This window comes from Mobula birostris, chromosome 11, assembly GCF_030028105.1.
Source record: "Mobula birostris isolate sMobBir1 chromosome 11, sMobBir1.hap1, whole genome shotgun sequence".
NCBI classification, from domain to species: Eukaryota; Metazoa; Chordata; class Chondrichthyes; order Myliobatiformes; family Myliobatidae; genus Mobula; species Mobula birostris.
The window spans coordinates 67,997,311-68,023,159 of NC_092380.1; the positions used below are offsets into that span (position 1 = coordinate 67,997,311).

The 25,849-nt window shown below is 39.0% G+C and overlaps 1 protein-coding gene across 1 annotated transcript; it reads left to right on the forward strand.

Moving 5' to 3' along the window:
* The first annotated feature begins 5,372 nt into the window (after positions 1-5,372).
* On the forward strand, positions 5,373-25,847 carry taldo1 (transaldolase 1). Its single transcript, XM_072272436.1, has 8 exons — positions 5,373-5,520; positions 9,094-9,217; positions 16,373-16,480; positions 17,437-17,568; positions 18,796-18,971; positions 20,229-20,426; positions 23,614-23,759; positions 25,624-25,847. Exons 1-8 carry the CDS (start codon positions 5,418-5,420, stop codon positions 25,654-25,656), a joined length of 1,020 nt encoding a protein of 339 aa, XP_072128537.1. The 5' UTR covers positions 5,373-5,417; the 3' UTR covers positions 25,657-25,847.
* Positions 25,848-25,849: the final 2 nt, after the last annotated feature.

The window sequence follows — 25,849 nt, forward strand, 5'->3', positions numbered from 1 at the left end:
CAGATGGCTCCTGTACTTACAGATACACCTGAGATCTTTACTGGGCAGCATTGATGCTGACTGTGTTCTTGCTACATTTATCTTGTGATAGGGTGACTGAAAGCATTGCTGCCACACAGCTCCTGCAACCCTGGGTCATTCCACTTCTTGGATACTGTCTGTATGTGATTTCTCCCTGTAACTGCCTGAGATCTCCCCCGACTACTCCAGCTTTCTCCTATATCCCAAACACATGCTGGCTGGCAGATTAATCGTCTGTTGTAACTGACCCTATAATGGGTGCAGCAGGAGAATCAGAAGGGAGTCGACGGGAATGTTAGGGGGAATAACTTACATAGAAATAATATGAGGGACTGGGATTGATGGAAATCTTCTGAGGCCTACATGGACTCAAGGAGCAAAATGTCCTCTTCAAAAAAAAATAATGGTATAGTTTTGGACAGAATGATTTAATTGTGCAAACAACCCAGATAACATAGAGATGGAATATCATATAATGATTACAATTCTGTCTGTTATAACACTAACATTTATTTCTAGTTATTATGTTATTAATGTGATTTTCCTCAACTAATGCACAAGATTTTCTCCATTTGAAGATAACACTAAAATGAATAGGTTAAAGTAAGCTTTTTTTTCATTTATGTAAACAACAATAAGCATATTGTTTAGTTGTTTTTTTCAGGATTTAAAAACTATTGTTGATAATTGTAAGTCTTCTCATAACCATGAGACCTCTACACGTAACTTACTTGCAAGGCTGTCTGTGTGTCTAGAAACAACAGGTACCCATGCAGTCATGACACAAACTCATTTGCTCATATACCCACAAAATACGAATTCAAGGCTGATATTGAACAGGCATTATTTATTGACATTAGTCCAAAATCCAGCCAATATCCTTCTGGTACTTGCTGAAGATGTAAAGCCAACATATCCAAGAGGCAACAACAAAAGCATTAATAGTGGATCCACAACCAACAGGTGCTATTTACAATTATGCAGGACTGATAATGGAAAGATACCCAAACTTGCAATTCAAGATCCAAATTCAACCATCATGAAATTGGCATCACTCATCCTTTCAGTTACAACTTTAAAAGCTTTGTGGTTTTCCTGTTTCCCAATCTTAAATGGATTTTGAAAGTTTGGTGCTCAGTTTCATGGTTTCCCGAATGGCTTTGGTCTGGCTTCTGGAAGGCTCCTCTCATTCTCTTTGAGTCCACCCCCATAACCTTGACACATAACCATCAGAAGCTCTTGCCCAAGTTCAGCCAGCTTCAGAGGCCTGCCCAGACCCAAAAGAAGGAATGATCTGGGATGGCTGACTGTGGAGAATGGGGAAACATGGTCTTACAGAGGTCATGCGAGGATATTATTTGGTGGTCCTGTAATGAGGCTCATCAATACACAATGCACATGACAGACATCCTCTATAATATGCAAGGATCTGTTGGTGTTCATTGTTTCAATCTTCTGGAGCTGTGCTGGGAAAACTTGCTGATGATGGTATGTATTGATACCTGCTTTGATTTACTGCCATGCTAACCCCTACTCACATTGTTACACTTATCAAAGTCACCCTGTCACTGCAACCAAGTGCTACTGTGGACTACAGACATCAGTAGTGTAACATCATGTAACACTGTGTTATCTACCACGACGTCCTTGAGACCAAGGTGGTTTCATCTTAGGGCTTCTGCACTCAGTTGATTTTTTTTTGCCAGAGTGAGTCATTGGTGAAATTACAAAGGGAATTTGGTCCTGAGCAAGAACTGCAGGTGGCTCACTGGCAAAGTCACATCGGGAGTCATCCAAGATGAGAATGTTAAATAATGGCTAATTCTAGCTCTCTGCCTGTGGAACAAAGCACACCTGATTTGTTCATCATGCCCTGGAAGAAAGCTTGGTTTCTAATATTGTCCTTGTTCAATACTGAGTAGTCTACAGCTGTAGATTTGTTGGATAAACTGACATTAATGAAGTTTACCCTGCCAAATAACAGAAATTTGGACGTCTGCCCTATTATCAAATGATGTATATTCTATCCAACCTCCTGCCCAGTGGCCCATGTTGTTTATTTTTAATCTAATCAGAGCCAGATGTTAAGAAATATTCTCTGACCCGCAATTCTATGAATGCAACTCCCCAAAGGCTACCTTCCTATTGTGTGCTTATGTGGCTAAATTTTCTACTTCCAAATATGAGAAATGTAGTGATGTCACAATGATCAGTAATAGTCAATAATGATCAATAATATCAACAGATTTTAATGAGAACATTAATTTATTGCAACAGTGTGACATCTCATAATTAATCCTCTAAATATCCGCATGTTGCATGCAATGAGCTTTGTCAGAATCCTGCACAGAACGTTCCCTAAGGTAATGACGTTTCAGTTTTTGAATAATGGAAACTTATCTCCTCTAATTATCACTGCATACAAGATCTCAGATTCACGCAGGACTCTAAACAGAGGCTGCATATCAAAGAGAGATTGTTATGTTGCCAGAACAATATTTCTGCATGAGCTGTCTGTCAGTCCCCGTAAAACAGACAACTTGCAGTAGCCCCCAAGAGAAATAGCTCAAGAAATCTATTTTAAACTGGCCTATAAATGTTTATTTTTATGCAAAAATACATTTCTATGTGATTTTCGAGTCTGTTGTGTGTAGGATCCTTTATGTATTACAGTATCAAGACTAGCTCATATCCATGTCAAAATTACATTGCTTAATTTTCTGGCATTTTATGTGTTGTAACAAAGTGCATCACTTGACATGCAAGCTGTATGAAAACGTATTGTGCATTGTATAAAAACTCTGTGTCAGGGAAAGTTTAAAAAGGAAGCTTTGTAAAAGATGAACTGTTGAATTTTTTCTGATAAATAATGGAAGTCAGAAGAATTACAGCGTGGTTAGAGAAGCATATTTTTGAATCTGGGTATGTTTTTTAAGTAGTGCTGATTTATAGAACATTCTAGTCATTTTATGAGAATATCTCTTTATTGTAACATGAATAAAGGTGTAAAAATTTTAAAATCATGTCATTTTCTTCTGAATGAATACCTTGGCTGTGGTGATATAAACAAATGGACATAGGTGTCTTTGTAATTTTGGTTTATGCATTACTTCAACCATTACGGCAAACAACAAGCATTCTTAAAAGTATACAAATTTCATTAGTTTTCACAAGTTATTTTCCTAGTAATTTGCTTTCTTTGAGATTTCTAGGAACTAATTGTTCTATATCTCACATTTTGAACATACGTTTCCCTCTCTGGCTTTTTTTTAAGTCTAGGAATACCTCCTGTGGACAAAATAGCTGCCATTATTAGATGTCTATTTACATCATTCATTTTCTCTTGGTCTCCATCTGTCACAGGCATTACTTTCATTCAGTCCATCCTCCCACTTTCATGCAACTTACTTTGTGCCTTTTTAAAAACTAGAATGTTACCACTGTGTCTCTCTTCAATAATAGAGTCATGGAGCTGTAAAGCATGGGTACAAGGACTTTGGCCCACTGAATCCATTCCGACATTAAAGCACACGTGTTCAGTGATTCCATGCCAATTCTCCCACTCATTTGCACAGTAAGGACCAGTTACAATGGCCAATTAGTGTATCAACCTGCACAAGAAAGGAAACTGGAGTACCTGGGGAAACTCCTCACAGACAGCTCTGGACACTGGGTTTGAAGGTCTGGCCGGAGCTTCAAAACCATTGTGCAGCATAATCTGCTGAGATTTCCACTACCTTCTGCTTTTATTTTAAAGAAAGGAAGAGAAAATAGAGGACAGAGAAAGGAAAAGGGGTCCAAGTGAGGCAGTGACAGGAGTCCTTTCAAACACACCACTGTACTGCTGTCTAACACAGGGCATATTTATCATCATCAGTCTCATTCTTACGAGCCTATTTTGATTCCAGATTCCAAATATTTTCAATTTAATAGACTCACCTGTGCATTGAAAAACCTCTGTTCTTTCTCCTCCTATTTCTGTAGCTCCCTCTATCATACAGGAATATCCTAAAAACCTAATATTTAACCTAGCTTTTCATCACCCATTCAGATGCACTCCAGCATTATTCCTCTGTAAAACACCTTGGGATGTTTAATTACACTAAGTATAAGTAATTGTATGCCACATCAATTCAGTTTGCTGTTCAACCAAATTAACTTTTGGCCACCTCAAAGGTTTCTGACAATGCTATTCAGCCTTAGTTAATTTTAATCTGATACGGTATATGACCAGACTGGGGTTTGTTTTTCAGGAAATTTTGATTTAAGAGATAATGATCTCTTCCGCACACACCGGAAATATTCAGAAATCGTTTAAATTAGCAAATATTTCAAATCCCTGCTATCGGAATGGTTCTATTTCATATAATAGAAAACTGAATTGAACCCTCAGCAGGAGAATGATAAAAAATGTGGCACTAGCTGCAACAGGGAGTTAAACCTTATTACATGAACGCAAGAGCAGGCTGGACAAGCATATGACAGAAAGAGATTGATTTCGAACAGCAAAAAGGACCGTGCAGCATCGACGCTCGGACAATGGATTGGTCGGGCTGTACAGTCTATTTCTCTGCCAGCAACCTGATTCAAAACATCACTGCCCCTTGCTTCAAGACACTGGCTTTGATCATGATTTTTTCCCCATAGAAAACAACTGCAGATGTTGGAATGGTGAAAATTCTAATATTTGTAGAGAGGGAAATAGAATTAATGTTTCAGATAATAGAATGATCTTACTACGGTCAACACACTCCTAGAGGACAGCGGCGCGGCTAATATAGATGAACTGAACACACTGATGAAAGTGGGGGAGAAGGAGACACCCCCCTAGGCAATGCTATGTGACCTACTTGCTGTTTTCAAGTGTTTTAGATCTTATTCCAACGATATAAAAAGTGATTAATCCCATTGGCTATATTAATATACGCAACACACATCAAAGTTGCTGGTGAACGCAGCAGGCCAGGCAGCATCTGTAGGAAGAGGTACAGTCGATATTTCAGGCCGAGACCCTTCGTCAGGACTAACTATATTAATATAATTGCTAGGTCATTGTGATTGCCGTAAAATTTGCTGAGGCTGATTGGATACCTTTCTATCACCGCCGGCGTTGATTGGAAAATCAACAATACCTTTGCATTGGCCAACCATGTCCTCAGACGTCCCTAGACGGCTTTTCATTGGTTACACTGCTAGAACAGTTCCCACCGCCCCTATTCATTGGTTGGCATATCGCCATCGTACGTTCGCGATTGGTGAAGCCGCGCGTCGCTCCAACCGCCGGGTTCGAACGCAAGCCAATTGAGCGTCTCTATTGGCTGCACAGCTCCTCGGTCGACCTCACGCGGAAGTGACCCGGCCTGCTGTCCCTCCCTCCCGATATACCCGGCCGTACCATGGCTGAGTGTGACTCGTCGGCCAAGAGACAGAAGATGGCGTCGGCCTTGGATCAGCTGAAGGAGTTCACAGTGGTGGTGGCCGACACCGGCGATTTCAACGGTGAGAGCCGGGCCCTCGCCTTTGCGTTGGGCTAACTTCTACTTTGCGGAATCCGCTTCCTGGCCTCGGTTGAAAGAGTCAGGCTGCTCACGGACCATGTTTCCAATGGTCTGACGGAGACTGGGGGGGAATGTGGCTTGGAGTGGTCCATATCCAACCGCGCTTCGAGGTTCGGCTGGGCTCCGGATTCGGACGCTGACATTCCTGCCTCTTCTCGTCAGGTAGTCGCTGAGTGGTGTCCCTTCCTCTCTGGATATTTCCTGCTATGGGCACCCAATTCCCTCCCAGTGCTGCTGCCTCTTATTGTTTATTCGCCAAGTCTTGGAGGATCTGTGGTTTCCTCCTCTTAAAACCACCGTCTGTTTTCTTTCTGAAATTCTCTTGGTATACGCCTACCCTGAATTGTGTCAGAAAACAAGTCTATTTGAATAGCTGATTTCTTTATCAGTTCAAACATATTTAATGTATTAAAGACCTAATCTTCTGGCGTGACGGTCATTGTGTTTCCCGATGTGTTATATTGCCTGAAGTGTAGGGGAGGAGATGTGTCGTAGCTGAATTCAAGATGAGAATACCAATTGCCTACAATTTTATTTTACCATTTGCATATAATCTGTTTGCAGTGCAATGTGCAACCTGTACAGTAAAAATACAAATAAGAATATGGCATGGGTAATATGAAGTATTTTATAAATCGCTGTTTGTAAGTACGAGTGTTCGTAAGGCTATAAGGCATGCCATTGTCAAATGCAGCGGTATTTTGTTTCATAGCATTCCTAAGTAATTCATTTTTTGTCTTTATTACTAAACTTTTCAGCCCTGTCCCTGCTGGCCTACATTAGTTACTGGTGAGCTATCCTGTTTTTTTTCATTCTCATTCACTTTTTCAGATCCTTTGGCTTGGTCTTTGCTATCTCTGGAATTTCTTGCATTTGCAAAGCTCTTTGCGATTGTGTGCACACCCAACATTTTTGGCCTCTTCAATGTTCTGTTATTGCTCTGCTATCTATGTCTGCAGGTCAATTGGCAGGACCCCATACTCTGAAATTCTCCCTGCATTGTCTTACCTGTCTTACATCCTGCAACTTTCTCCAAACTTCTGGTTAGCCATCCAGGTATTATTGGTATCAGATTTTTTGTTAATTCTTTTGTGATGTTAACTGAGGGGAAGTTCCAATGATTTTTTTTTTCCCCGTATGACACAAAACCTTCATTTCTACATTCAGAAAATGTCTTGATGGTTATTTTATAGATAATATTTCCATGACTGCAGAGTTTGAATTAATATGCACCAGCCATGTGAATTAATATCTCTATGGATCATGCCAATGGTTTGAAAGGAACTGAACAAAAGATGAGGGGCCAGATTGTATATATCCAGTAGTTGCCTCTGTTAACCACTACACTAGACCCATGGCCATATATCCTTTTGAGGGTGTGTAGTTCCCAGTTACCTTGAAGTTTCTGCTCTGTGGTCATCCAATGAGTGGGTTGGGTTGGGTTGGGAGTGGCTGGCGGCTTCTGGACAACACACTGAAGCCCATCCCCGCAACATCCTGACTGTCAAAGGCCTATTTCATAGTTTTTAAATGTATGGGCCAGTCAAATGAATGAATGGGGCTGAGCTAATTTTTGTTATATAAACTTTATACATAATGAAAAAGAAATATGAAAGGGAAAAAAGCAATTTTTTTTTTTTTACAGCTGAGACAGTTGTGATCCCGAGGCCAAGTACGAGGGATGTCCAGTCCTTCTGCTGGCATATTACACTAACCCTAGACCTGATAGTGACTACATGTGTCCTCCAGCATTTTCTGTACTTCTGTGATGCAATCTGCAGGGAGACAGGAGTGTGGAATACTTTTGCTTGTGCACTGTTGCTAACTGGCAGTTTTCTATTGAATAGCTGCATGTTCAGCCTAATATGTCTACAACGCCAGCATGTCAGAACTAACCAAGTTATAGTGGAGAAGGAGTGGGTATCATTTTTTCCTCAAGAAAGTTTTACTTTGGCTCACAACACGCTGGGGGAACTCAGCAGGTCGGGCAGCATCCATGGAATCGATGAGTTAACATTTCGGGCTGGAACCCTTCGTCAGGACTGTAGAGGGAAGGGGCAGAGGCCCTATAAAGAGGGTGGGGGGAGGGTGAGAAGGAGAAGGCTGGTAGGTTCCAGGTGAAAAACCAGTAAGGGGAAAGAAAGGGGTGGGGGAGGGGAAGCAGAGAGGTGATAGGCAGGTAAGGTGAAGAAGGAATAGGGGAAAACACAACGGATAGTAGCTGTTTTGTATTCTAAAGAGTATTTGGTATTCATCAAATAACTTGGACATTTTTTAAAAATTGGACTATAATCTGTATTGAAATTGAATAGTTAATATAGTTCACATAGCACTGAGAAGCCAGCTGTAGTGCTTGTGGAATCACTAATTGTCCACCTATAGAATACATATCATTCTCATCTTACTAATTGGGCAAAAATTTGCATAAGACAAAATGTGCAGCATCATCCATCTGTGGAGGCCTAAACTCTCCCCAAAATATACAAAAATAAACTACAACTAACAACACTGTTACCAGAGCACATGCAGGCAATGCTGAAATCTCAGCAGGTGTCACCATTTTTCTTTTACTTCTCATTATAACCTCGTGAAGAGAAAAACTGAAGCATTTGCTTTAGAACATTACTTGTGCACCAGACAAACCAAAGTAAATCACAAACACGAGGAAATTTGCAGTTGCTGGAATTTCAAGCAACACACATAAAAAATGCTGGTGAATGCAGCGGTCCAGGCAGCATCTATAGAAAGAGGTACAGTCGGCGTTTCGGGCCGAGACGTCGACTGTACCTCTTCCTATAGATGCTGCCCGGCCTGCTGCATTCACCAGCATTCTTTAAAGTAAATCACATCTATTTTCAGTATGGTATTAATCCAGATAATTGGCTCAGTTTTAATAAGGGGACATCTGATTAGTTTATTAACCCAGGTGGAAGTGAAAGTGAATTTTGAGCCAGGCCTGTGATAGCTTGCAATAACTGCTGTTCAAAAATCCTACAATGAGCACACAGATAAGATTTCTGTGGATGGGAAAAGAACAAGAATTTGCTTTTTTTTTGCTGATGTGGGGCAAAGTGAATGATCCAGGTGGGCAGGGTTAAGGAGAAATCAAGTTTCAATAACTTTAATGGCAATCCAACGTTGTGCAGAAAATTGTACACAGGACACTTTTATCAGTATCTGTGTGTAAATTATAAATACTTGACATGTTGTAATTTGAGCCACTTCTGCATTCCTAGCTATGTTATTCAAGATCCAAGCAAAATACAAATTGCTTAGTCACTTTGACTTTGCAGAAAACTATTGTGAATTATTAACTACAGATCTTAAGTAGAATCTTAATTAAAATATCTGACTTTATCTGTTGAACGATGTCTGGTATTGTGTGTGCTTAATTAATGTGTAATTTCCCTTTTTATAACAAAGTAATGCAAATAGGAAGAATGCCATATGCCTGACTTGTTTTTTCGCATAGCATCATGTAACCAGTAGTTAATATGTTGCTTTTCATATGTAGCTATCGATGCATACAAACCACAGGATGCTACAACCAACCCTTCACTCATTCTTGCCGCTGCACAGATGCCAGCCTATGAAAAACTGATGGCTGATGCTATTGAATATGGAAAGAGCCAAGGCGGGTAAGAAATCTTTAAGCACTATCTAATAGCAGTAACATTTGATCTAAATATGATGTGATCCAACTATGGGAAGGAGCCAATAATCTACCTAAAATATTACCTGCTCTTTATAAAACATTTGACAAATGTTTGTCCAACTTAATCACAAAACAATACTGTAATATTAAAGTCACTTGTGCATATAATAGGTTCTTGCCTATATCTATGTTTTGAATAATGAGCTCTTTGTTAAATTAGTAGGTGTTATGGAAATAAGACAGAAGGCAGCAAAATAATAAATGTTACATAATAGTGAATTGTATTTCTAATGTATTTAAAACTGCCCTCTTAAAATTGTTTGACTCCATCTATGTATGGAAATACAAAGATGCTGATCTAAATGCACGCTCAGTGATTCTGTTTGGAAGAGTTATCTGCTCATTGGTGTTGTTTGTCTTGAAGCAAAAGGAGATTTTTAATCCATTTTGACATGGCTAGCCACAGCATTAGCTTCCAATGTCTGTCACCCAGTTGGGTGGAGCTGCACTAACTAGATTGTTTCCATTCTTAGCTATCCAGATACAGCTAGAGAATGGCCTGAAGTGGCAACACTTATTTTGCAATGTTTCCTCAAGCTTCACAAGGAATTAGTTTTATTCTCCCTCTGTCATTTGTATGCATTCTCTCAGTGACCTCTTTTGAAAGGAATGTCTGTTTCTGCAAAAACACTGGCCTCTTTTGAAAGGAATGTCTGTTTCTGCAAAAAGACATCTGAGTGGAGTATCTCTATCCCAAATTCTTGGACTTCCAATGTAATATCCAAGACTAAGAGGAATAGTTTCTTCCAATTGAAGATTAGAAAAACAAAAGTCATAGTTTTTGACACATCACACGTTTGATTCATTATTCCATCTCTCTCCCTAGCAAATGTTTGAGGTGAGCCCAAATTGTTCAAGGTCTTGCTATTAAATTTGACCACATTTTCTCATTATCAAAATGGGGCAGATATCACATTCCTGTCATTGCCTGGCTTGTCACTGCCTTTATCATGCACAAGCCTGAAATTCATTGTTTAGCTTGCAGGTATTCACCCTCCGTTAAACTGAAAGGTGGATACCTACCACATTGTAACTCACACATAATCCTTTTCATGGTATTCTGTTTACTTTGATCCTGAGTTTAATAAGGTGGGTTTTTTTAAATTTTCTGACTTAAATTCCCTCATTTATAACATCTTACCTTTTGGAGAACTCAAATATTTATGCCATTTGTAGCTGAGTGCAGGCTGGCTATCACCATTTATAATTACAATTGTGGGATCTTTAGACATAATCTGAGCTGGATAAAGTGTTCCTGGAAATCAGTTGAATGGTTTTAAAGGGGAAACTCAAGATGTAGTGGAAGTAGGATGTTTCTAGTATCTTGGGTAGTTATCTGGTATTTCTAAAGACATGTTTCTGACGTAGATCTGACACCTGATGACACAATATTCGTCGTGAAATGAGCTTGATGACATGGGAAGCTTTTAACTTTGAATGTTCATATACTAACAGCTGAGTCTCCAATTTCTCATACCCAGCTTCAATTCTCACCATTCTTGAACAATGTTCTGATCCTATTTGTAGTGTTTGGTTTAGCATTAGTGTTGTGCAAGAAGCTATCGACTCCAACGTTCTCTTTAATTATTGCTTTTCTGTTTAATTTACCTTCATTGGTAGAAGAGCAAATATCCATTTAAAAACCTCTTTAGCAATCTTCCAGCTGTTTCAGATTGAAATTTAGCATTAGTGTTGTGCAAGAAGCTATCGACTCCAACATTCTCTTTAATGATTGCTTTTCTGTTTAATTTACCTTCATTGGTAGAAGAGCAAATACCCATTTTAAAAACCTCTTTAGCAGGCTTTCAGCTATTTCAGATTGAAATTCTCTGGCCTTTAAAAGCAGTAAAACCTTGACAAAGGACGTTAAATTTGCTATGAGCACCTGGAATTATTTTCCATGTTGTAACATGAAATAATTCATTTTCAGTTGCTTGGCTTCATATAAATGTACATAAGCACCAGAAACAGAGGTAGATATTGTGGTATTTTGAGCATGTTTGGTAATTCCGTAAGGGCAAAGTTTACTCTGGAAAGCAAAGCCAAGTTCAATCCTCATTCCCAGATTTTAGGATCACTCACAGAATCAAAATGAGTACAGCAAAGAATGAGGCCAGTTGGCTTATTTCTGGTTCAATGTAAAATGCAAACTAGCTAGACTCAATCCCTTTCTCTCCAGAGCCCTGCAGACTCTTTACTTTCATATACTTAACCTACTCTCTTATTGCACAATTGAATGTGTTCCATTACTGGCCCTCCCACTGAATTACAGAGCTTAACTATGTGCATTTTGCGAAGATAATTCCTTGTCACTTTTGGTTCTCTTGCCATTCTTCTTCATTCTGTCTGGTTTGTGACCCTCTTTGAGAATAGTTTTACTGTGTCAGTGATAGTATTTGATGTTAATAAATACCTCTATCAAACCTCAGCAACCTTAAAGGTTCAAAGGTGGATAAAATTAGTTACTTCAACCTAACCACATAATTAACTCTCATCCTTCAAATTATTTTAGCAAATGTGCATCCATTCCATCTTTCCTAAATATGGTGCCTAGAATTGGCCATGTTGCTCAGGATAGAGCTAGCTAGTATTTTAAAGATTTCATCCTCAACTGTTTGCCCCTGTACTCTGCTCATCCAAACTTGATTCAATAGCCAGAGAAAGCATGGGGAAATCTCCCATTGTAGGCTTCGTTGAAGAAGCATTCACAAACTACACTCAGTATTGTGGTGTTGCTTCTTGCAGAAACCCTTTGCAGTCTCTTCTCACTCTCTGCTGGAGAACTCTGCAGGTCCAGCAGCATCTACAGAAATGGATAAAGAGTCAGTGTTTCAGGCTGAATCCCTATTTCAGGGCTGTAAAAAAAAAAGGGAGGAGATGCCAGAATAAAAAGGTGAGGGGGAAGGAGGATAGCTAGGAAATGATAGGTAAAGCCAGGTGTGTGGGAAAAGTAAAGGGCTGGAGAGGAAAGAATCTGTTAGAGGAGTGGACCACCTGGATTTTGTCCCAGAAGCTGTTAGTGGCCCCCTTGTTGAACAAAATGCCTCTTATACGTGCCATTCTACAGTAGGCTGTCCAGGACACTCTGAATTTCAAGAGCACTTCTCTTTTTCATTATCAGTGTCGTTTTTCTTTCAGGTAGTATCACTCTCCAAAGATTAGAAGAATGCTTATTCAGTTATCTCAAATTTCCTCTTGTGATGATCCCCAAGATTACACCTGCAGCACTAAGAGCCATCAGTTGTGCTATCTTGCAGGATCAAGAAGTGTGTTGTTCCTGGGGAAACCCAACAATGGTGTTATGAAGGACGTGTGAAAAGATCATCTTCCTCTAGACTTTTCAAAATTAGGGTGACACAGTATCCTAATAACTTAGAAAGTAGGACAATTTCTAGCTTTGGGTCTCATATTCTGTCAAGAACAGAGGCATTCTTAAGGTCCTGAAAAAAAAATTTGCTTAGTCATGCTTTTGAGCTCCATTCAATTTTCACTGTTCTCCTTTTCTCTTGAAGTTTTGAATTGGAATATCTTTCTATGGTAAATGATTACAAATTAATTATGGGAAAATATTCGCTTTATGGAAATTAATTCAACAAATTTATTGCAGAATTCAATTAGAACTTCAGTTAATACACACAAAATGCTGAAGATACTCAGCAGGCCAGGGAGCATCTGTGGATAGTCATAGCCATACTTTACTGATCCCGAGGGAAATTTGGTTTTGTTACAGTTGTACCAACAAGAACAGAGTATAAATATAGCAATATAAAACCATAAATAATTAAATAATAATATGTAAATTATGAAATGTCCAGGACCAGCCTATTGGCTCAGGGTGTCTGACCCTCCAAGGGAGGAGTTGTAAAGTTTGATGGCCACAGGCAGGAATGACTTCCTATGAGGCTCAGTGTTGCATCTCAGTGGAATGAGTCTCTGGCTGAATGTACTCCTGTGCCCAACCAGTACATTATGTAGTGGATGGGAGACATTGTCCAAGATGGCATGCAACTTGGACAGCATCCTCTTTTCAGACACCACCGTCAGAGAGTCCAGTTCCATCCCCACATCATCACTGGCCTTAGGAATGAGTTTGCTGATTCTGTTGGTGTCTGCTACCCTCAGCCTGCTGCCCCAGCACACAACAGCAAACATGATCGCACTGGCCACTATAGACTCGTGGAACATCCTCAGCATCGTCCGACAGATGTTAAAGGACCTCAGTCTCCTCAGGAAATAGTGAGTGAACAGTTAATGTTTCTGACTGAGGCCTTTCATCAGGAACAGTTAATTGCATTTGAAGGCAAAATAAGAAATTTGATTTGTTCCATTCTTTAATGTTCTTCTGTGTTGAAGTTTAGCAAACTCTTAACATAAACATTACTTTCTGGGCTGAGAATTCTAAATATTTAAAGATTATAATTCAAGGAAACTCTCCATATCTCAAAACTAAATGACACTTCTGACCTTGGTATGAGACCCTCTGTTTATTAACTCGTGACATTCTATTGGAATGTTTGTAAGATTGCGTTTTTATAGACATGAGTTCTTTGAGAGATTAGTCATGGTCAGAATCAACTCGTGCCTAAGGGAGGACCTGGATTTGTTGCAATTTGCCCTTTGTTACGAAAGGTCTACAGCGGATGCAATCTCACTGGTTCTCTACTCTGCCTTGGATCACCTGGACAATAGCAATGCCTATGACAGGCTGCTGTTGATTACAGCTTAGCATTCAACACCATCATATTCTCAGTACTAGTCAACAAGCTCCAAAACTGGGCCTTGTACCTCTGTCTGCAATTGGATCATTAACTTCCTCAGCGGGATACCATAGTCAGTGCGGATTGGAAATAAGATCTCACTGACATTAAACACTGGGCCACCTCAAGGATGCATACTTAGCCTACTCCTCTACTCTTTGCACGCTCGACTCTGGCTTGGCACAGCTCGGACACCATCTTTAAATTTGCCTATGACACTGCTATTGTTGGGAGAATTTCAGATGGTAACGAGGCATACAAGAGCGAGTTAAATCAATTGGTTGAGTGGTATCGTAAAAACAACTTTGCCCTTGATGTCAGTAAGACTAAGGAATTGATTGTCGACTTCAGGAAGAGGAAGTCAAGGGAACATATACCAGTCCTTATCAGGGGGTTCAGTGGGAAGGATGGGCAGTTTCAAGTTCCTGGGTGTCAATTTCCTGGGTCCAACATATTGATACAATTGCAAAGAAGGCACAACAGTGGCTGTATTTCATTATTTGTTTGAGGAGACTTGGTATGACACCAATGACTCTCAAAAATTTCTACAATACCATGAAAAGCATTCTAGCTAGCAAGCTCCGTCACGAGTACTAGCCTCCCCAGCATTGATGACATCTTCAAAAGGCAATCCTCAAAAGAGCAGCATCCATCACTGAGGACCCAGCAGCACCCAGGACATGCTGTCTTCTCAGTGCTTCCATCAAAGAGGTGGTAAAGGAGCTTGAAGATGCACTCGGTGCTTTAGGAGCAGCTTTCTTTCAACCATGAAAATCCTGAATGGAAAATAAGTCCATGTATACTAACTGCTTTTGCTCTTTCTGCACTATTTATTTAATTTTTCAAATATATCTTAGTATAATTTAGTTTATCATTATGTATGGCAATGCACTGCTGCCACATAACAAATTTCATGACAAACTTCATGTAATATTAAACCTGATTCTGATCTTATTCTTCTGAACTTCAGTTAATCACTTGCTCCTTAAAAGGGCAGCCTTCACGTTCCAGCAATTCTACCCTGCATTGACTCCAAGGAAAATGCGTTCACCAAGCATAGGCATAAACTTGCGTATGGCCCTATAAATTGATCTCTCCAAGTCCTGTACCCTTTTACCAAGAATCGATTAGCTGAGGAAGTAATGTAGTCACTTATGTTTTCTTGCAAAAACTGATTACTATGTTTTATTAGCTCTTATTTGCCTGTATAAACACAGAATCCATTCCTCTGGATGAAATGTTGATAGATTCACTGACAAATGGTCTGTGCTTTGGGTAGGATGTCATTTGGGAGCAGTTATATCCTGAGTTTTTACATCACTGGCACAACAGTGGAAACTGTGAGCAGTTTCAAATTCCTGTGAGTGCACCTCGCACATGGTCCCATCGCTCATGGACCCAGAACACAACCTTCACAGACAAGAAATGCCTCTCCTTTCTGCAGAGGCAGAAGAGAAATGCACTTAGCACATCCGTACTCGCGTCATTCTACAGATGCACAGCAGAGAGCATCCTGATATGCTGCATCACTGCTTGGTATGGAAACTGCACTGTGGTGGACCGGAAGTTTCTACAACAATAATCAAAACTGCCCAATGCATCGATGGTCCCAGCCTACCCGCCTTCGGGGACATGTATACAGAAAGATGTTAGAAAAGAGCCAGTAACATCCTGCTCTTGGACTGTTCCTCCCACTCTCAACAAGGAGGATGCTACACGGCATCCATACCAGGACAAACAGACTCAGAAACAGTTAACTTTTCTCAAAGCAGTAAGGCTGATCAACACCTCCACCCACCAATTCCCCACTACTTCATTATTTCTGTCAGTCACCTTATGAAGACCCTAGCGTCAATGTATGGACATATAATCATTATGTGTATAAGCTATTGTATTTATTTATATTTTTGAGCTGCCTTGGATCCAGAGCAATAAGTATTTCAATCTCCTTTGCACATGTGTACAGGAAATTACATTAAACAATCCTGATTCTATTCCTAGAATCCTAAAGGCTTTTTGCATGCAAGACTGTGTTCTCAGTGAGTTGAAGATTTTTGTGCCTTGCTTTTATTAGTCTGCATTAACAATGAACGGAACTGTTTCACCAGTTGTCCATATCACATTGGTGCATGGTGCTGATTGTGTCACTGCCTCTTAATGGTTCCAATTTTTATATAAACCACTCTTTATATTCCAGATGGCATTATTTATTCTTTCTATAGAAAGCAGAATTCAGCAAATGTAGTTGGATATCTGTAGAGGCAGTACCCTGCTAAGGGCTTGTTAATGATATTCTAATAAATTGCCATTGGTTTTTCCAGATCTGAGAAGGAGCAGCTGACCAATGTCATAGACAAATTGTACATCAATTTTGGAGTGGAGATTTTGAAGAAAATTCCAGGCCGGGTGTCCACTGAAGTTGATGCAAGGTAAGTGTTAGTAACTAGTAAGTTTTGATACAGATGATAGTACCAGATATTTAAATAAGTACCATGTAAAATTACTGGATTATGTGGAAGGCTTTAATATACATCTGTTTGCAGCAACATGAGGTCAGTTATTAATCTCTTGACAATGGGTAATGCTTCAGATTCTTAATTTAGTTATTCTGTCCAAGTCCATGGTTTTAAGGTACTCCTACAACATTTACCCCAAAGGATGCTGTTGTTTACCTTTCTACATTAAAAATCAAAACTGATATCTTGTGGCTAAATCCATTTGAGATATTTGGATTATTGATACAGAAATTAGATCCACTAATGTCTTTGTAAGAAATGTTTAAAAATGGGAAGGTTGCATGCAGTGCTTATGTCATGTTGCAAAGCAGTTATCATTGTGTTTTAATGATCCCATTGGCAATGTGCTACAAAATTTACTTTGCAGTTTTAAGGTCAGTGTTTAATTCTCTTTTTAAGATTTGGTATTAATGTGTATGGCCTGCTTTTTTTTCTTCCAAACTATTCTTGAAAGTGGCTTGCCAATCTGAGCCACTGCTGTCCTACTGTGGGTTTTCCCATCATGCTGTAGATAAAGAGTTCCAGGATTAGCTAGACTGGTTCTGCCTCAGTGAGGTGATGCTATGTTGAAGATTTAGCCAAGTTGGACTAGCATCTATTGTGATGAAGTGCTTTGAGGTTGATCATGGCCATAATCTTTTAGTGAAAGGGCATAGTTCGACAGTGTTAAATTGTGCTTGAACACTTGGCTACTTTTGAGCAATAGTTTTAGATGTGGACTTGTAACTAGGTTGTTTTTGTTTTGCTCAAAAGCGGTACGTTAAGTAAGTTATTGATGTTGAAATTATCAAAGTAAAAGGAGACAAATTGAAACTTGTTTCATGATTTTAAAATCTTGTGTTCCTGTTGCTCACTTTTGAAATGTGTAGATTGTCATTTGACAAAGACGGCATGGTCGCAAAAGCCAAACGCCTAATTCAGATGTACAAGGATGCAGGGATCAACAAGGACCGTATTCTCATCAAACTTTCTTCCACTTGGGAAGGGATTCAAGCTGGCAAGTGAGTGCTGTTTTGTAGCTGTGTGAATTGCATTAAGTGTCATATACACAAATGGAGTGGATGTGAATATTATTGGGCATTTAATCTGATGTAGGGTGATCATCAGCCTAGTGTATAGTGTGAATCTTTAAAGTACCTGATAGTTTAAAATTTACTAAGACATAATTACTGAATTATATAGGATGATTTGGAAATTGAGTTAATGGAAACTCGAACTGCAAGAAATATATCAATGAAACTGAAATAACATAACAGCTCTTGACTTGCTAAAGTTTCCTGTATGGAGTCATCTGAACAGAATAATTTGAGTACTGAATTTTGAATTAAGAAAGCCATTACTTCAAAATTCAATAGTCAAGTGTTCTATTGCAACTAAAGTGGAATCTCCTGTTGTTGCACAGCATTTAGTAAGGGTCGAAAAAGAAGACCTGCTCATTAACTGTATTTGGATCGTGGTTAGTCTATTCAGTTTAAAGTTAATCTGTCAATTTCTACAACTTTATCAGCTGTTGGATCTGTTATTTTTCAGTTGGGTTATTTTAGGAGTTCAGGAATGAGTGAGAAACTTTAGTTCTTCACAATCACTTATTTTAAAGTTTAAACAAAGGTACAGACAAAATAAGGCAGATAGATGAGAAATCTATTAATGAGAAATTAAGAGATTCCATATGGCACTTTTGAAAAATCTATCACCTGTATACTGGGAGATAACAGAAATTCCTTAAAGATGAACCAATTAACAGTTGCATAATTACATGTGGCTAATGTGCTAACACTTGGCCAATGAAAAGGTATATGTAACTACTAAAGTCTCCTGCCAGTTAGTGGGGATGGAACTCCATATATTGTGAAAAGTGCATGAGTTTGTTAAAGATACAAATTACTAAAAATACAAATTATGTCAATAAAAACTGATTTTAGTCTTAATCCAACTAATTTTAAAAATGCCAATTTTTTTTCCAGTTTAGCCAAATGATCTTGTGCTTTCCAGTGAGCTATAGGATTTGGAAAATTAGCAACAGGGAAAAAAAGATGATATTGGAGTAAATCCTGACCAATAAGGAGGCAACTGTCTTTTTCAATATTGAAAATTATTTTTAACGCTAAAATAAAAAGCAAGCCTGACAAGAAGGAACTTTCCACCTGCTAAGTATATAATCCTCGAGCGTTACGTGCAGTTGAATTTTCCTGCTGGGCATGACTTTAACTGGAATAACTCTGTTTCAGAATCCTTGAAGAACAGTGTGGCATCCATTGCAACATGACTCTGCTTTTCTCATTTGCTCAGGCGGTTGCCTGTGCAGAGGCTGGCGCAACACTCATTTCGCCATTTGTAGGTCGTATTCTGGACTGGCACGTGGCCAATACAGATAAGAAAAGCTTTGAACCAAATGAAGATCCAGGTACAGTCTATAAACTTTTCATGGAACATAGAACTGTGCAACACAAGAAAAGGCCATTCAGCCCACAATGTTGTGCTGTACTAATTAAATAAGTAATAAAATGCCCAACTAAACTTAAGTTCTGCCTACATAATCTCCATATCTATGAGTATTTTGAACATACAATTTGCCTTCACCAGGACCCTGGCAGCACATTTTAGGTACCCACTCCTCTGTTTAAAACAAACTTGCCCCACATACCTGTGAACTTGTAGCCTCTCAACTTAAATGCATACACTCTGATATTAGATACTTAACTGTATAGAGTTACTCATTTACCATAAATTTAAATAGTATTCTACAGGTCCATCCTAAATTACAAAACCCAAATTTATGGGCACCCTATATGTATGAATGAGTATTTCGAAGACCACGGGGACGACTGCAGATAGATTTGCCAAAAGCTACAGTCGTCAGTGCTGGGTGGGAATAGAGCATTTCCATGTCTTGTCTCTTTTCCACCCCCCCCCCACCCAACCTCATCATACCCCTGCCCCCCACAACAATTGGGGGCATGTTCACTCACTGAGTCAGTGAGACCAAGCTGATGGTGGCTTTTCCTGTTGCAGATATTTGTGATCCTCTCGCACGTACTTGTTTGTTTCTCACTTCCAAACAGGTTGGGTTACAAATAGTTCTCAGAAATGGAACTCTTGAACGTGGGGATTGCCAGTATGCATCCGACTCCTTTCCTCTCTGTGGCAAATGTTTGAAGCAGCACCACATTGTTTACAAGTTTGACCTCATAGGAAATTCACACTGTTTACAAGAGGCCATCATTCATTCTACCCATTTTCACCTCTAATGTTAAATGCCTCTACCACTGTCTTGTCAGATGAAATCCATTCTTGTATATTTGTTTCCACCTGGACCTCCTCATCTTCCACCTACCATAAAATCTGTTGCCCAAATCCTGTTCAACCACTTCCCTGATGGCTTCTGGTCTTTAACAATTCCAAGTTGCCTGATTTTTTTTTCCCAGATGCCATCAGTCTTGGACTCTACCACCTACCCATATCAGTAACATCCTCAGACAGTCCTGCCTTATTGATCAGCCCATACTTTCCCCCTCCCACCATCTCCTTCTTGTCTCATCCCTCACCCCGTCAGTTTATTTTAGCACTTGCATGGAAACTGTAGTTTGATAAGCAGATCTATCCTGTCTGATGTGGAAGATTTACAAACCATTGTAACACATTCTTTCTCATTTGGCTGCAGGTGTACAGAGTGTAACAAAGATCTACAACTATTACAAGAAGTTTGGGTACAAGACTATTGTCATGGGCGCATCGTTCCGTAATACTGGTGAAATAAAAGCATTGGCAGGCTGTGATTATCTGACAATATCTCCAAAATTGCTGGAAAGTCTCAGTAAAGACTTTGAGCCACTAACGGCCAGTTTGAGTGTTAAAAAAGGTATGTGTTCTACTATATTAATTAAGCTAACAAGGCACACTAGCTATTTGATAGGGTGAAGCTGTCATGCAAGTCTCAAGCACAGCATGCTCAGTGCATTTGTGTGTGAAAAAAAAGCCTTCAATTATCACTAGTGAAGTCAAAATAAACTAAGCATAGATTTAAATTTTCAATGAAAATTACCTGGGTATGCTGAACACAACTGCAGCAGTGATTTCAACAACTTTATTGTACTGTTGTATATGTCAAAAAAGTATTTTCATTGTAATATGTTATAATACTTTGTTAATATTATTCGGTTGAATTTATCGAAATTAACTATTTAAAGATTTGGGAATGATAAAACACTTCCGTTTCAGCACATTTTGTCTGAAGTAGAAATATGTGAGAATGTGTCATGAAATGTACCTTAGAATGTACTTGAGCAGAGTGTGTGCAATTATATCAGATGAGATAATTTGGAAGATAAAACTGATCAATGATTAGGGAATGTACTAGTTAAATATTTCCCTCTGCTGAGTTGTTAATGTACCCATTTTAATGCAATTTATGTGAAATCTAAAAATCTGAGATAACCACTACAAATGCTGAAAAATGCTTGATTCTTCTATGGAAAGAAAATATTTTCCGACTGTTCTTTCATCTGAACATGTGGATTAGAAGATCTACAGGCAATAAATTAGAGATTGCTGAAATTATTTGGTAGTAGTAATTAAAGGTTATTGATCGGAAACGTTTTTTCCAGTGGCTTGCTGACCCGAGTTTTCACTAATTTTCATTTTTTGTTTAGGTTTCCAGCACCTGCAGTTTTTTTTATTTCAGTAAATGTCTCGATTTTCAATGACAAGTTTAATTGTTTGAAATACAGTTGATATTTCACTTTTGAATTGCATTATTCCTTAACTGATTACATTTTCATTTCTATCTGAATTGAATTTGAAATTATAGCTCAATTGAAAACTTATTCCATCAATGTAGTGCTCGTATTTCTATATTGTCCAAACTTATTTTATTCTGTCAGTATTCAAGGACAGTTAAGAATAAGGAGTTCTCAGGTGAAATGTGATTAACTTAGTAGTTAGTCATAGAAAAGTACAACACAGAAGCACACCCTTTGGTTCATCTAGTCTGTGCCAAACCATTTAAACTGCCTAGTGTAATCGACATGCAATCAGACCATTGCCCTCCATAATCTTACTACCCATGTACCCATCCAAACTTCTTTTAAACATTGAAATTGAGCTCATATGCATCACTTGCACTGGCAGCTCATTCAACACTCATGACCCAGAGAGAACAAGTTTCCCCTCATGTCCCCCTAGTTTTTTACCTTCCACCCTTAACCCATGACCTCTAGTTGTAGTCCCACCAAATCTCGGGGAGAAAAAGCCTGCTTGCATTTACCTTATCTATACCTCTTATAATTTTGTATACCTCTATCAAATCTCCTTTCAATTTGCTATGTTCCAAGGAATAAGGTCCTAACCTATTCAATCTTTCCTTCTAACTCAGGTCCTCCAGTCCTGGCACATCCTTGTAAAATTTTTCTGCACTCTTAATCTTACTTGCATCTTTCCTGTAGGTAGATGACCAAAGCTGCACAGCAATATTCCAAATTGGTCCTCGCCAACATCTTGTATAACTTCAACATAACATGCTATCTTCTGTAGTTAGTACTTTGATTTATGAAGGCTAGTATGCCAAAAGCCTTCTTTACAACCCTATCTGACTGTGCATAAATCATGGACCTGTGTTCCCAGATTTCTTTGTTCTTTCACACTTGTCAGTGCTGAACCGTTCACTGTGTAAGACCTTCACTGGTTGGTCCTACCAAAGTGCAGCACCTCGCACTTGTCTGCATTAAATTCCATCTGCCATTTTTCTAGCTGGTCCAGATCCCATTGCAAGCTCTGATGGTCTTCCTCGCTGTCCTCTATCTTTGTGTCATTTGCAGATTGCTAATCCAGTTAACCATAATATCATTCAGATCATTAATATAGATGACAAAGCAACGGACTGTGATCCCTGTGGCACTCCTCTAGTCACAGGCCTCCAGTCAGTGAGGTAACCTTGTACTACCACAGGGCCGTTGTCTAATCTAGTTCACTACCTCATCTTGAACGCCAAGTGACTGAGTCTTCCCGACTAGCCTGCTATGCGGAATCTTGTCAAATGCCTTGCTAAAGTCCACATAAACAATGTTCACTGCTTTCGGTTCATCAGCTTTCCTTGTAACTTGCTCAAACTCTGGTTATACGCAATATGCCTACCAGTTCTGGGACAAGATGCAGCATGCAGAGTATGCATTTTTTTTCTTTGATGCAATGAATCTATCCCTTTGGTACAGATGTAAGCATTTTTTCCTGCTTAACCTGATTTGGATAAATCACATCTGGGCCTTTTTATATGGTGGAGCTATTTTTTCAATTAGAATGTGTATCTGGGTAATAAACATTTAGTCCAGTGACATCTATTTTTTCAGATATAGACATTGGGTTGTGTGAGTTGGATGCAGCACTGATCTTTGAGAAAACTGGCACCAGACCTTTTTAGTTCTTCCCACCTGACTGGCACTTTTAGATTTACAGAGTAAATTGCAGAGTAGTGTGTGGTACAACTGGTAAACCACTTCCTAACAGCGCCAGACATCCAGATTCATTTCTGACCTTGAGTGCCACCTGTGTGGAATTTGCAAGTTCTGATTCTTCCATATCCCAGTGATGTGTGAGTTGCCAGATTAATTGGCCACTCTGATTTGCCCCTAGTGTGCATGGAAGGAGTAGAATCTGGGGAGAGTTGGTTAAAATGTGGGGACAAGCTTTTAATTGTATATGTACCTCACTGTACATGTACACGTGACAAACTTGAATCAGTTGATGTTGGATTAGTGTAAATGGTTGGTGGTCAACATTGACAGACTGAAAGCCCTGTTTCCAGGCTGTCTCTCTCAAATGTAGAGCAAAAAAACTTAATTTATATCCTGTTCGAGGTTATTATTAATCACTTTGTGGTTTCTTTGTTTGTATTATCTTAATTCAGTGCATAAACTAAAGCTACATAAGATCAAGTTTCCTGTACCATGTTACTGGCTGAAATTTCAGTGTTTAACTGAGTTTAGAATTAGACAATCAACACTTATCAATCTAATTTCCAAAGATGCCAACAGTTTTTTTTTATTTGTATGCAGCCGAAGCACTTGACATACAAAAAGTTGAAATGAATGAACAAAAATTCCGTTGGTCTCACAATGAGGACCAGATGGCTGTAGAAAAATTGTCTGATGGGATCCGCAAGTTTTCGGCTGATGCTGTTAAGTTAGAAAACATGATAAAGGTATGTACTTTTGAAAACTTGCCATACAAGATATTTATTTCATCAGAGCAGCTATTTACTCAGTTACTGAAATCATTATGCTTCCATTTATTGTGTTATAACTAAACTTGAGCACATAATGGTGAGCTTCTACCTTGAATGAAGAGATTTCATTCTATTGAGAAGGGAGCTTAAGGTTGGGAAAAATGGCATTAAAGCAATGGTATTACTTTCGGATGACATGTTGCCTCGAGCATACTGGTTGAAGGCATTTCCATGTGCCTGCTGCCTTTTTTTTAGTGATTAACTCAAACCTGCAGTCCATGTCAGGCTAGCCTTGGTAGGTAACTGCACTGCACTTTGCAGACAGAACATACAATATCAGTGAAGTGCTGGTGCTTGAGATAGTGAATGGGCCATCAAGCAAGTTGCTTTATTCTGAAAGATGGTCAGTATGCAGGGTACTGGAGTTGTACTCATCCAGGTGAGTGGAGAGTATTCACTCAGTGGCTACTTCATTAGGTACACCTGTGCATCTTAATGCAAATTTCGAATCAGCCAATCAAGTGGCAGGAACTCAATGCGTAAAGCATGTGGACATGGTCAGGAGGTTCATTCTTTGTTCAGACCAAACATCAGAATGGGGAAGATATGTGATCTAAGTGGCTGTGGAATGATTGTTCATGCCCGGCAGTGTGGTTTGTGTATCTCAAACTGCTGATTTCCTGGGATTTTCATGCACAACAGAATCTAGAGTCTACAGAGAATGGTGAGGAAAACAAACCATCCATTCCGCAAGAGATTTGTGGATGTTAATGCCTTGATAATGACGGGTCAAAGGAGAATGGCCAGCCTGGTTCAAGCTAACAGAAAGGTGACAGTATGTCAAGTAACTACACATTACAACAGTGGTGTACAGAAGAGCATCTCTGAATGTACAGCATGCTAAACATTGAAGTAATGGGCTACAGCAGCAGACGACCACGAACATACTCAGTGGGCGCTTTATTAGGTATAGGAGGTACCTATTAAAGTGGCCACTGAGTGTATAATCTGACTCTTGCCTTCCATTTTATTGATAGTGGAAAATCTTTGGAATATTTGGAGTTATGAGCTGCAGGCCAAGGTAACTGCTGACCAGTGTTTCCTTTTGCTGAAGAGTTGTGAATAAAATTGAGTATTGTAGAGTCATAGAAGCCTTTACTTCTGACTTTTTTCGCAGCATGCACATGGTAACTAACCTTTTGGATAAATGAATATGGGAGAAAAATATAATCTAATTTCAAACCCGTTTTTCCTCTGATCTGATAGTTAAACTGCTCTTTAAATTTGAGGCACTGCCTGGTAGAACAACCAAAGAGCTATTATTACTGCAAATCTTAAATGCATTTAGGTGTCATGTATATCAAGGGGTAATAGTTTTGTTGCAGAGTGATGCACATTAATTTATGGATGTGTAAAGTCAAAACTTTGAGATCCATTGTTGGTGAGATGCATGGCATCAGTAAGTCCATGCACAAATACAGTATGAAATGGCAATAGACATGAACTACAGTTGCTTTTTTTATTTCAAAGCTAACTAAATGCAATCACATGTAATTTTTCCAATGGTTTAGTTTGTAATGTGTAATGCTTTTAAAGCACATGTTTAAAAACAACAGTAAAATGATGCCTGGCCTAATCAAAGTCTCCATTGAACCAGTAAAAGATGAGCAATTCGCTTTTAGCTTGTACCCTAATCAGTAGTATATCAAATTCTGGAAAAATAACTGAAGTATTGGGCTTTTAAAAAGGGATTGAAATATGTGATTGTCCAAGACTATTGCATTAGAATATTGTGTATAACTCCTATGTTTATTGACTTTTGTTATTTTTCCTTTTACAGGAGCGACTTTTTGGTACCAAGAATGGATGTTAGGAAGTCTCTTGTGCATTTGGATAATTTGAATCATGTGGTTTGATTGAAGACTTGTTTTACTTTCTTTTTTGACCAGTTGTGTAAAAGGATCGCAATACGTTATGTATTGCTGGATCCAGTATTGGACCATACTTAATCCAGGCTTGTGCACTTTGGAGCAACTGTTTCTAATAAATACATCAACGTACCAACT

Excerpts from the sequence above, each read along its gene's own strand:
- taldo1 (XM_072272436.1), top strand. The coding sequence starts at position 5,418 with ATGGCTGAGTGTGACTCGTCGGCCAAGAGACAGAAGATGGCGTCGGCC. Across the intron at positions 9,218-16,372 it reads TATGGAAAGAGCCAAGGCGG|ATCTGAGAAGGAGCAGCTGA; the intron begins GTAAGAAATCTT and ends TGGTTTTTCCAG. Across the intron at positions 20,427-23,613 it reads CAGTTTGAGTGTTAAAAAAG|CCGAAGCACTTGACATACAA; the intron begins GTATGTGTTCTA and ends ATTTGTATGCAG.